This window comes from Empidonax traillii, unplaced genomic scaffold (genome assembly GCF_003031625.1).
Source record: "Empidonax traillii isolate 1590-97213 ecotype Southwest subspecies unplaced genomic scaffold, ASM303162v1 scaffold785:size696563, whole genome shotgun sequence".
Classification (NCBI taxonomy): domain Eukaryota; kingdom Metazoa; phylum Chordata; class Aves; order Passeriformes; family Tyrannidae; genus Empidonax; species Empidonax traillii.
The window spans coordinates 51,532-64,431 of record NW_020955978.1 but is presented as its reverse complement, the minus strand read 5'-3'; the positions used below and the strand labels follow the sequence as shown (position 1 = coordinate 64,431).

General features: G+C 49.4%; 1 protein-coding gene across 1 annotated transcript in view; it reads right to left on the bottom strand.

The window, feature by feature from the left end:
* Positions 1-12,900, bottom strand: part of FRMD4A (FERM domain containing 4A) — a gene marked incomplete at its 5' end in the record, with an annotated part of 95,226 nt that overhangs the window by 32,960 nt on the left and 49,366 nt on the right. Inside the window, 2 exons of the mRNA XM_027901462.1 lie at positions 6,543-6,681; positions 10,749-10,825. Coding sequence (XP_027757263.1) covers positions 6,543-6,681; positions 10,749-10,825 — 216 coding nt within the window. The remainder of the gene's footprint in view (positions 1-6,542; positions 6,682-10,748; positions 10,826-12,900) is intronic.

Genomic DNA, 12,900 nt, shown 5'->3' with positions numbered 1-12,900 from the left:
GCAGCAGAGGTCTTGGGCAGGCACAAACCCCAAGTCTGCACAGACAGACCCACCCCTCCTGCTCTGTGAAGCAGTGGTTTTCCTGTATTTGTAGGATAGTTACAGCGAGAAGCCCTACAGCTTATTTCCACTCATATCCAGAATGCAAATTGGGGCACACTCTGGCCCTACCTGTCTGACAGGGCCCCAACCAAACTGCTGAGTGAGGGCAATGAGGCTGCCGGGTGCTGTTGTGGTCCTGGCTGGCACACCAAGCCAGCAGTGGCTGGAAGTGTGCCCTACGTAGGGCAAATGAGAAAACAATGTAAGACAAAGGCCTGGCACCCCTGGAGCCAGAGAGAGGAGAAACAAACCAGCAGAGAGCAGATAGGATCATCAGGGCAGAGAGAGCTTCCCTTACAGAGGGTACAATTCAAACCTGCTGAAGCCATAGAAGAGGGTTTTAGATCCAATTGCGGTTGTGCTAATGGTGCCCTGCACTAAACAGTGGGAATGTAGCATCTCCTGAAAGGAATAGGGTTAATTTTCCATGCTGCTCCATCCCTGCTGCCTCTGCTCCCTACAGCAATGCCAATCAGCATCGGGTGGCCTCGTGCTTTGGACAGGCTCTCAGCAGCAGCAGGAATCAGCCCAACAGCTCATTCCACACAGGCCACTGAGCAACACCCAGCGCGAGGCCTGGGCAGGCCGTGTGCTGCAGACAACGGTGGAAAGCTGGATTACACCCCATTAGCACTCCCCCGAGTCCTGCAGTCCCTCCAGGCTCAGAAATTTTAAAGCACTTAGCACAGACCTGCCAAGTCTCATTTATATGGAGGGAGACTGGCTCATTCATGAGTCATTTCAAAGCATGGGGCCAAACTGATCCCCAGCAGAGGGTGAAGAAAAATCCATAAGTGAAATGAGGGAGTAGATGGACACTAGGGATGAATTTATCCCTCTTTCTGCAGTGCTGGGGCTTTGCTGGAGGTGATTTTTTGAAACCCTTGGCCTATTTTCTACCAGTTCACTCAGCCAAAAAGCCTTGCACTTGGTGGAACGTGCTGTTGAAAATTCCCACAAAATGGGACTTCTCGAGGTTTTTAGGCCAAATGTTTGATTGACTCTGCAGTCAACAGAGCAAAGACAGGCCTTGAAGTCCTGCTGCATCTGTCTCCCCTAAAAAAAGGGAAGCTGACAGGAGTTCTGCATGCTGACAAGTTCGCTTGGGAAGCCGGGGATCTTTTCAGCCTCCACGTCACGCTTCGATTGCAGGGAGAGAGAGACAGATCAGCGGGGAGCGAGACTCTGGGAACCCAGAGCTGGCAGGAGTTCAACACCGAGTGAGGCTGCAAAGACGGCTGGGACCTCACTTGTAAAAGGGTCAGAATCGAGGCAAAGCTGATTTTATTTCTTTTTAAAATCAAGTGAAGGGTTTCTTTCTCCAGTAGAGCTGTGCAGAAGGTCCAGATTCAACTGGTGCCCATTTATGGGAGGAACAGAGTTCAAGCTTTTTTTTATCACTGTGTCACATCTTCTGCCTTCTAATCTACATCACTGGAGCAAAAGCTCAGCTGCAGTGAGCTCTAGCAGGCTTTTTTTCTTCCAAGTTTGTTTTTATTTTTCTTTCTTTTGTCAAAATGATGTGAAATGCCAAGTTTGGACATGAAAGGAAGGAGTATCTAAGTTTCTGCTTTGAAGTTGGGGATTCAATTGAAGTGGGGCCTGAGATTTAAGGGGCTGCAAATCCATGTGACCTGAAACTCAAATAAATGTTTGTCTAGGCCCTGAGAGCTGAAACCAAGACATTTCACATCACCCCACTCTGGGATATGATTTACTGGTTTTCCAAAGTGAAGCCCACATGAATGAGTACAGTGTCCTTAAAATGACCAGCAGGATGAACTGAACAGATCAATTAAAATTGATGGATCTATCAATATTGACAGTGTCATGTCAAAGATGAGGACATCTGACTAAAATACCAGTTTCTTTTAGAGAAAGGGACAAAAATATTTGTGTGCCTTAACTTCAAAGCCTCAGCATGACCACCAGGATTATTGTGACAAAGCACACTGACATGGTCACAGACGTGACAGGTTGACAAATGAGAGCTGGTGGGTGGTGCTGTCTGTAGGAGTGTGAGAGAAGGGAGATCAGACTGAAACACAATCTGCCAACAACAAAAGAAGTCACTGAAGGGAAGTCCTGGGCATTTCAGAGACCCAGTTTCTTACCAAAGAAATGAGAAGAGGAGGGAATCTCCTTTCGTTTTTTGGTTGCTTGTGACCTAAATACCTTGCAGCTAGATGTTGCAGAATGCAGCAAGGCCTCAGTCTGGCCGCATGGAAAAGAATGTAAATAAGAGGTGAACATCCAATCATATGTGAAAGCTAGTGGTAAATATAGATATTAGAGCTAAGAATAGAGTTAGTATGTAAGATTCTAGGAGACAGTGTGTGACTGCAGCTGACTGTTAAGGCTGTTACCAATCATAGANCTGATCAAACCCAATGTCTGCCTGAATCAGTACACAGAGTCCTTGCAGCAGAGGTCTTGGGCAGGCACAAACCCCAAGTCTGCACAGACAGACCCACCCCTCCTGCTCTGTGAAGCAGTGGTTTTCCTGTATTTGTAGGATAGTTACAGCGAGAAGCCCTACAGCTTATTTCCACTCATATCCAGAATGCAAATTGGGGCACACTCTGGCCCTACCTGTCTGACAGGGCCCCAGCCAAACTGCTGAGTGAGGGCAATGAGGCTGCCGGGTGCTGTTGTGGTCCTGGCTGGCACACCAAGCCAGCGGTGGCTGGAAGTGTGCCCTACGTAGGGCAAATGAGAAAACAATGTAAGACAAAGGCCTGGCACCCCTGGAGCCAGAGAGAGGAGAAACAAACCAGCAGAGAGCAGATAGGATCATCAGGGCAGAGAGAGCTTCCCTTACAGAGGGTACAATTCAAACCTGCTGAAGCCATAGAAGAGGGTTTTAGATCCAATTGCGGTTGTGCTAATGGTGCCCTGCACTAAACAGTGGGAATGTAGCATCTCCTGAAAGGAATAGGGTTAATTTTCCATGCTGCTCAATCCCTGCTGCCTCTGCTCCCTACAGCAATGCCAATCAGCATCGGGTGGCCTCGTGCTTTGGACAGGCTCTCAGCAGCAGCAGGAATCAGCCCAACAGCTCATTCCACACAGGCCACTGAGCAACACCCAGCGCGAGGCCTGGGCAGGCTGTGTGCTGCAGACAACGGTGGAAAGCTGGATTACACCCCATTAGCACTCCCCCGAGTCCTGCAGTCCCTCCAGGCTCAGAAATTTTAAAGCACTTAGCACAGACCTGCCAAGTCTCATTTATATGGAGGGAGACTGGCTCATTCATGAGTCATTTCAAAGCATGGAGCCAAACTGATCCCCAGCACTGTTCTGACGGGGTCAGAGGGTGAAGAAAAATCCATAAGTGAAATGAGGGAGTAGATGGACACTAGGGATGAATTTATCCCTCTTTCTGCAGTGCTGGGGCTTTGCTGGAGGTGATTTTTTGAAACCCTTGGCCTATTTTCTACCAGTTCACTCAGCCAAAAAGCCTTGCACTTGGTGGAACGTGCTGTTGAAAATTCCCACAAAATGGGACTTCTCGAGGTTTTTAGGCCAAATGTTTGATTGACTCAGTGCAGTCAACACAGCAAAGACAGGCCTTGAAGTCCTGCTGCATCTGTCTCCCCTAAAAAAAGGGAAGCTGACAGGAGTTCTGCATGCTGACAAGTTCGCTTGGGAAGCCGGGGATCTTTTCAGCCTCCACGTCACGCTTCGATTGCAGGGAGAGAGAGACAGATCAGCGGGGAACGAGACTCTGGGAACCCAGAGCTGGCAGGAGTTCAACACCGAGTGAGGCTGCAAAGACGGCTGGGACCTCACTTGTAAAAGGGTCAGAATCGAGGCAAAGCTGATTTTATTTCTTTTTAAAATCAAGTGAAGGGTTTCTTTCTCCAGTAGAGCTGTGCAGAAGGTCCAGATCCAACTGGTGCCCATTTATGGGAGGAACAGAGTTCAAGCTTTTTTTTATCACTGTGTCACATCTTCTGCCTTCTAATCTACATCACTGGAGCAAAAGCTCAGCTGCAGTGAGCTCTAGCAGGCTTTTTTTCTTCCGAGTTTGTTTTTATTTTTCTTTCTTTTGTCAAAATGATGTGAAATGCCAAGTTTGGACATGAAAGGAAGGAGTATCTAAGTTTCTGCTTTGAAGTTGGGGGATTCAATTGAAGTGGGGCCTGAGATTTAAGGGGCTGCAAATCCATGTGACCTGAAACTCAAATAAATGTTTGTCTAGGCCCTGAGAGCTGAAACCAAGACGTTTCACATCACCCCACTCTGGGATATGATTTACTGGTTTTCCAAAGTGAAGCCCACATGAATGAGTACAGTGTCCTTAAAATGACCAGCAGGATGAACTGAACAGATCAATTAAAATTGATGGATCTATCAATATTGACAGTGTCATGTCAAAGATGAGGACATCTGACTAAAATACCAGTTTCTTTTAGAGAAAGGGACAAAAATATTTGTGTGCCTTAACTTCAAAGCCTCAGCATGACCACCAGGATTATTGTGACAAAGCACACTGACATGGTCACAGATGTGACAGGTTGACAAATGAGAGCTGGTGGGTGGTGCTGTCTGTAGGAGTGTGAGAGAAGGGAGATCAGACTGAAACACAATCTGCCAACAACAAAAGAAGTCACTGAAGGGAAGTCCTGGGCATTTCAGAGACCCAGTTTCTTACCAAAGAAATGAGAAATGGAGGGAACCTCCTTTCATTTTTTGGTTGCTTGTGACCTAAATACCTTGCAGCTAGATGCTGCAGAATGCAGCAAGGCCTCAGTCTGGCCGCATGGAAAAGAATGTAAATAAGAGGTGAACATCCAATCATATGTGAAAGCTAGTGGTAAATATAGATATTAGAGCTAAGAATAGAGTTAGTATGTAAGATTCTAGGAGACAGTGTGTGACTGCAGCTGACTGTTAAGGCTGTTACCAATCATAGAGTTAGGTTACAGAATATTAATTATCTCATTATGTATCCTATATAAGCTGTACTGTATAATGAAAAAACGAAGCCTGCTTGACACTCATATTGAGCGTCCCTGCTTTCCTTCGCTGTGACAGCTAGATCAGCAAATCCATCTGGCTGAAAGTAAAGGAAAATAAACTTCTGTTCGTTCTTTGAGTTGACAGATAGGACTATGCACTGCCCTGATGATCCTGAGCAGAGAAGGGGGACAGGAAAGCATCCTGTGGTTTTGGGTGAGCATGCAATTCTGTCCATATTCACAGCTGGCACTTTGGCAGGGGTGGGAAGTTGGCTATGTTTCTAAATTCAATACAGCTCTCAGCAGCTGAGGTGAAACCTGGGTTTTTGCATTAGATGGGACCCGGCCAAAGTGAGTGTTCTGCCCAGGGCATCTAAAAGTCCTACCCGCTCTGCAATAAATTCACAGAGCTCATGATGGGGAAAGCAATGTCAGAAGGGTTTAGAGCACATTGATGGCCCTTCACAAAAATCCAGCAAGCAAACTCAATTCATTTAACTGGCATTAAAAATAACGCAATAAAAAAAAAAAGCAGGAAAAAAATTATTTTCCTGACATTTTAGTGGGTTGAAATGGCCCATTAAGGGACCTGATCGGGGTCAGGGCCTGAGCAAGGAAAAGAGCAGCCCCTGCCTTAAAATGCTCGCAGTGCTTTCAGCAATAGCAAGATATTAAGATTGTTTCAGCCATTTGGAGGAGCATCACCTGCACATTCTGCCCTTTCACCAGTGATGGGAAGTAAGCAGTACCCATTCAATACTGACTCTGTCTTCTCTAAATTTTTACACCAGTGTGCTCATATCAAGAGGGAAGTCTGCATGAGAAGTCTCCCCTCCATCTCCAAGTGATCTCAAAGGGATCAAAGCAATCTTCTGCAGCTCTGAGTATGCCTAAAAATACTGACGAAAGGAACTAGACAACGCATACTCCTCTGGTTTCAAGGTGGCTTCTTTTGTGTACTGCATGGCACTTTGTGCAACACCAGATTGAGACAGTCCCTTGTAAGGCCAGGCTGTCAGACTCCTGCCCCTCTCCTAAAATAATATCCCTACCCCTCACTTCTAGGAAAATATGATAGTAAAACACAAGGGACGGCAAGAAAGATTCAGACGCGGGTGTAGATTGTGAAGCTACTTTGAATCAGTTACTGGGAGCTGCCCTAATTTTATGAGAGAGTTCAAGACACGGAAAACATCCAGAACAGGGATCTGCTAGAAAACTTTGGCTCCTTTAATTTGGCCACAGTTCAGTACAACTTTTTCCTCAACTCTTACTCCCACAGACATGAATTCAATATAAATTTTCTCAATCTGGCCAAAACCAGCAGATATTTTGGGTCAATTTGCCTTTTTCTGATCTCAGGTGGAAAGGGAGGGCAGGAAAGGAGCCACCACCTGGTCTTGACCTTGCTGAGACTGAGAGGAGTGAGAAGGACTCACCCAGCACAACATGCACTCCCCACTCGGACATGCTTACCTTGCTTTGCTTCCTGTCCAGGTAGAACTGGTGTTGACTAATGGCCATAGCCCAGATAGACTTGATTAGTGCTGGACAGGCGTACCACGTGTGCACAGCAATGCCACTATGCCCAAAAGTCCTCCTGGTCACAGATGCCCTGGAGAGGAGAAAAGAATGAACTGGGGTTACAACAAGGCAACGTCACATTTCTTTCTGTGGCAGACCCTGTCACAGATCTTGCAGCAAAAGCTGCTGTCTTTACTGTGCACACCCTTGTGCTAATGGAAAAGAATGCTTAGAAAACAGCAATAGATAGCTAATCAAGCCAGGAGAGCATTTACTTTAAGTATCTCCTCAAGATAGCAAGCTCCAGAGGACTAACAGAAAAGATGATCCAGTTTGTCCAGTTCTGACTGTATTCCTGGGTTTGGCTGAGCTGGTGCTGACTTGCTACATACGCCAGGGGTGTCACCAAGGCCAGAGCAGGTGTGAATGCTCTGTCTCATTACATGCTGAGCCACCTGAGGCCAAGTCCTCACACCCTCCACTAAATCTAGCTTTGGACAGTGGCTCTCAAATATTAGGATCCACGCAACAATTAAAGATCCATAGGAATAATGGCTACTTTAGGGAATGTGGGAGAAACGTTTCAGATACCTCGATTTCCCCACCTGTAAACAGATGTAGCAGGACTTGCCAAGTGTATGGGAGAGGGGAGTTGTGAGGCTTGGAGGGGGCTGCCCAGTACCCTGGAGAGAAAAATGGGACTCAGTGATTAGCTGAGTGAATTTAAAAACAGGAAAAATACGAGCTAAATGTTTCCTCTCTGGGACTCCCAATTGTTTGCTCAAACATTAGCAAAAAAACACAGATTAGATTTCCCCATGCTTTCACAGCTGTACAGAACTGCTTGACTATCCCTCCCCATTCCTCAACTCCAACCCAACCAGCAGAGCCCCTGACACCAGCACACTGGCACATCCAGGCTCACAGCATCCTGCTCTGCAGAACTCCTCCCACTGCGGGGATGGAGAGCTGGCTGGAACAAACCACGCCACCAACCTACAGAGCCCCAAATAAATGAGGGCCTCCTCTCCAGTCTGTTAAGAAGAGTCTTGAAGTGGAGTAGGATTGTAAAATGATGTGACATGGTTACAGAGGCTCGCTCAGAAATGCGACAGTTGTCCCTTTCACGCAGGGATGTGGATGCTGAAGGGGGGGATCAGTCCCAGAGACAGCCTGGGGAGCAGGTGTACTACAGAGGGGCTACCACAGTCAGCAGGGGCTCTGTGCCATGCAGCTGCAGAGGTGGTACTGCAGGAGGACCCAGGAGCTTCACTGTGCTGTGCAAGAGACAGATGACTCTTTTACCGGCACTCAGAAGTCCCCAAGCCTGCTAAGGCCACCTCCTGCACCTGCAGTGGCCACCTCTCCTCTGGTGCCTGTGGGCTACTGCCCTGTCCAAACTTGAAGGCAAAGGTGGTGAGGGAAGGCACACAATCAAAGAAAGTTGTGACAGAGCCAAGAGGGAATGAAAACCAAACATGTGCAGCAAAATGAGAACTGCTGGCAATGTTCAGCCTGGGAGAGTGCTGACAGCTCTTGTGTCTCAGGGCCTTTTCAGTGCTTCAGAATGTGTTAAAGTCAAATTATGAAGCTACGAATCAGAGTGAAATTTCTGAGAAAACAGCAGTGGCCAATGCAAACAGGGTCTGAGACAACTAGGATCTCATGTTTCAGTGCTACCCTGTGCTGAGCCCTTTCCATGCAACTGTCCCATTTAGGAGTATTATTCTTGTGAGAAAATTCACCATGGATACAACAGGACACTGGCTGATGGTGCTAATGAGGATGGTGGTTGAGCTGCCTCATTCCTGACACTGGACAGTGAACGAAGGCTGTGCTGGGAAATGATCTTGAAGCTGAGGCTAGAGAGAGAGAGAGCGAGAGCCATAAAGCTGGATACTTTATGTTGGTTTAAGGGACACAAGCCACTGTATCACAGTGGCACGCACTCTATTGTAATCTTATTCAGTTCAAATGCAGTTACTCTAAGAATTCTTAAAATTCTTAAAAACATATTCTGCAAACTATTCCTCTTCTCATCATAAAAGCAGTAATTTCCAATTTTTTTTTTCTCTTTGGGATTTGTACATGTTTCTCATCAAAACTGCAGACCCCATTCAAAAGTCTGCAGACTTGGCTGGTCAGACCTGTGGACTTGTTTTTCACAGCTGTCTTCTGAGGACCTGAGAGAGGTGGCCCATGGGTGTTTTTTTCCACGACTTCCCTCCACGCATGCTACATGCACTATGGAATTAACCCTGTTGATACCCCCAAAATGTGTAATTTCTCTCCTTTATGGGATAAGTAACTGCAGTTAAGAGAGGTTAAATGGCTTGTTGGGGACAGGAAGCCATGGGCAGAGGCAGGGTTTAAAAGCATACATTGTGCTGCCCAGCCCTGGCCACAATCACGGAGCTGCGCTCGCTCTCCCGACTGTGGCTTCGCTGACTCAGGCTCTGGTTTGGCTACACAGAGAGGAATGTGGAGAGAGCACTGTGTTGGCTACTCCTCCGCCTCCACATGCGGAACAACTCCTCGCAGGAGTCCATCCCACTTGGCCAGGAGACTACACACCAAGCTGTGTTCCCACCACGCCACTGCAACAACGTGCCGTGCTGCTTTACAGCCAGAGCACCAGTTCGACCTGGAGGGTGGTGCTCTGAATACAAAACCGAATCAAACTGATTCAAAACACAGCCACAATAATTCCCTTGTAGCGAGAAAGTACCAGGCTGACAACCTGGGACACGGCTTTATCCTCCTGGTGTTGATTCAGAGAAGCAACGCAATGGAATAAAAAAGCGGAAGCTCTTCTGTGTCACTAATTCCTATCATCTAAACACAAACGAAACAGAAGAGCTGCTCTGTGTGGTCACGTTTCATGCATGACACTGAGTTGCAAGTATCATCGTGATTTCAAAGTCCCTGAGCTATTTTCTTTCTTTTCCTTGCAACCGCTCCTTGCAGGAAACAGCCATAACTCAGGGCATTCAGGGGCTCCTGGCTGCTGGTTGCTCGCAGCATGCGCTTCTGACGCCTCCGGAGGCTCCGTGAGGGAAGGAGCGCACCACCCCCAGCTCCTGCTGCTGGAAGATCTCCCAGCGGATTCCCGACTTTGGGAATTCGCCCTGCTAGATTCCATGCGACTATTTACATGCTTAATAGTAAGCAGACGCTTCAAGGGTCTGCCGACCTAGAGCTGCACAATGATACGAGCTGCTTTATTCTGTTTTTGCTTTAACAAAATGCACCTCTGCAGACAGGCACCGCTGCACTGGTGTGACCCTGTTCGTATCAGGGTAAATAGGCACACAAACTGCATGCGAAATTCCACTGACAAAAGTCCGTATGTTTCTACACAGATAAGCGTGGGAAACAGGTGAAACAGGATCACAGCTAAGTGATCAGCAAAGCTCACTACTACCACCAGCACATCAAATCAGTCTGGGAACAGAGCTGGTCTCCGCCAGTGGTATCATAGTTACAATGCAAGTGAGACATTGCTTTTAGTGCAAAAAACGTACAGATCTGTGTCCACACTGGTTACTGCAGTGACCATCCACTAATGCAGACACACAAGGGGTGCTGAATGCTCCGATGAGATGCAGCACAGTCCCTTGAACTCACTCTCACGTTAGGTTTCTAAAGTAAGAAAAAAAGACTCCCGCGCCAAAAAGACTGATGGGCTTTCATCCAGGCTGCCGGTAAACCTCTGGTTCCGTGCCATTCCTTTCAGTTGCACTACTGAATATTTATTTACAAGGAAGCATGTGAGTACAAAATCTGGCGCCCAACTCCGGGCTCCGAGTGCAACACGGGGACAAGACAAAACCCCCTTTAACTCACGGGGGCTGCTGGCACCACAGCTGGGGCACCGGAGCTGCACAGTCCCGGGGGGTCACAAGGTGCCAAAACAGAGGGAAGGAGAAAAAAAAATACCGCTGGGAGCCGAGGGGAAACACATCCTCAAAAACACCCACCAAAACACAAAATGTCCCGCTGGAAGGAAGCAGAGGCACCCGGCTTGGCACCCGCTGTTCCTCTCTTTCGGGTTCCCAAGCTCAGCGAGCCGCGGCGAGGGCAGCCTGGCTCGGCAAGACCCGGCTCAAGGCTCGGCATAGCAAAGCCCGGCTCATCCCGGCTCGGCTCATCGCTCACCTGCGCGGATCGTGCACCTCCACCGAGAACTTCTTCTCGCGGAAATAGAGGTTCTCCAGCTGCCTCCATTGAAAGATCTGCGGGGAGAATGAAGGGGATTGAGGCGCTTTCGCGCGATCCCTCGCCCAGCCCTGCTCGCCGCTCCCTCCCGGCGCCGCGGCGGGGCTGCCCCGCTCCGCTCCGCCCCGGCCCCGCGTCCCGCCCGCGCCCCCCGCCCCGGGCCCGCGGGGCAGCCCCGGGGGCGGGCGGTGCCCTCCGTCCCTCCCTCCCTCCCGCTGCCGGCGGCAGGCGGGGAAGGGCGCCGGATTCACTCTATTGGGCTAAGTACGTTTAAACACACGCAACCCCCGGGGGAAAACCGGGATTCGGATAGTTTTCCCCTGGAGGATGCAGCGGGTGTGCATCAGCCCTCTGGCACAGCAACTTCTCCCCGGGTGGAGGAGGTGAGACCCCGATGAGGGCGACTCACCCCACTCCCCCTAGCTCTGCTTTTATCCCGCAATCCACGGAAAACTGGCACGAGTATGAGCCCAGCGCAGTCAGTTTATCTATCCCAGGTGCGGGCAGGCTCGTGTTGGCGACGCCCAAGGCTCCAAGTGCTCCCAGCGGTACAAAGCACGGCAATAAGCAGGTTATACCTCTGTTTTACAGGCTGCCCTGCCGAGGCGTCTCGGAGCAGCACCGGGACAAAGCTAACACTATCGCCAGTGGGGAAACTGAGGCACAAAGCTGTTACGGGAGTAAAATGACTCAGCATGGGCCAGCCCTGGGGTGTCTGCGTGCTCCTGGGCAGTGAGATGTGCTCATACGGTCCCTGTGACCCACCTCTGCCGGGAAATAACTCCCATTTCCCTGGCAGGAGGGCGGTCTGACCACAGGAGCAGCGCGAAGGATGCAGTGACTGCGAAACACTGTGTCAGCTCTGCAAACCACCCCACCTTCACCGCAGCGGACAGGTCAATCACCGCCTCCTCCTTACAAATGAGTAAGCCAAAATCCAAACCCTGGCTTCCAGGCTGCTAAGCCACAGAGAGGAGGTAGCCTCCACCCCGTGGGGCATCGCGGACTTCAGCTTTCCTGCACTGCCCCTGGCAAGCAGCGGAGCATGGGGAGCACAGCCATCAGACCTTTCCCTGATTTACGCTCCTTCTCCCACTACAAGTAGCTTCTGTGGAGTTCCTGTCCTACCCCCAAGGAAGGCGCTGGCTCCTGCCACGCCGAGATAAGCCGGGTTGCCGGTGTCAGCGCTCTGGAGATAAGTAAACAGGAGGCGTAATTTGATTTGCACTGATTAAGCTGCTGGTGGAGGTGAAATCTAGAGAGTAAAACAAACCACGGAGAGGACCCAAAATTTTCTCCTCGCCAATATTTCAGGAGCAGCAAAATTGTGCTCCTTTTCTTTTCTTCCTCTAACAGGCTGTTTGGAAGGAAGGGTGGGGGATAAGGAGGGCACTGAGCTGCCCTGTACTCTGGGGCTGTTCGCATTGCATGGGGGTAGGAGAAAAAGGGATGGGAAGCCTGGAGGGCTGTTACATTGCCCTTGGAGGATTATTTTATTCCTCCAGTGGAAAAATTAATTGCTGCATATAAGTTATATTCTCCAAATGAAGCACAGAAACATCCAGTATTTTACCCCTCCCTGAGGGAGGACAGGCACGGGTGAAAGGGTTAAGCCAGGAGCTGAGGTCTGACTGAAGTCTGTCTCCTTTGCAAGCTCCCGGCTTCAAAGGCATGAAAAGGAAGTTTGGGGCCTAAACTCCCACTGACAACAACTGGGGTCAAGCCTGAGACTGCCATGTGGGCTGCTGAAAACATCCATCCCTCTGTGCTTCCAGATGCCCGTCCGCAAGGCGGGGAGGATAACACAGCCGTGCTGCACGGCATGTGCGGAGGACGTGTTTGGGAGGCGCTCAGACATGTGGAACACATAAGAGTCTAAAAAGCCAGCAGATCACACCCATCAGAGAAATATCCCTCTATCCCCATGTCCCCAGTTGTCATTTATGACTAAACTTCGGTGTGGCGCAAAAGGAATTTGAAACTTCTCCGAGCTGCTGGCAGCTGCTCTACTCAGATGCTTTCCTGAACATCATCCTCCCCTCCTGCCCGTCCTCCTCCCTCTGACTCTGCCGGACTGTCCCCTGTGCTCAGA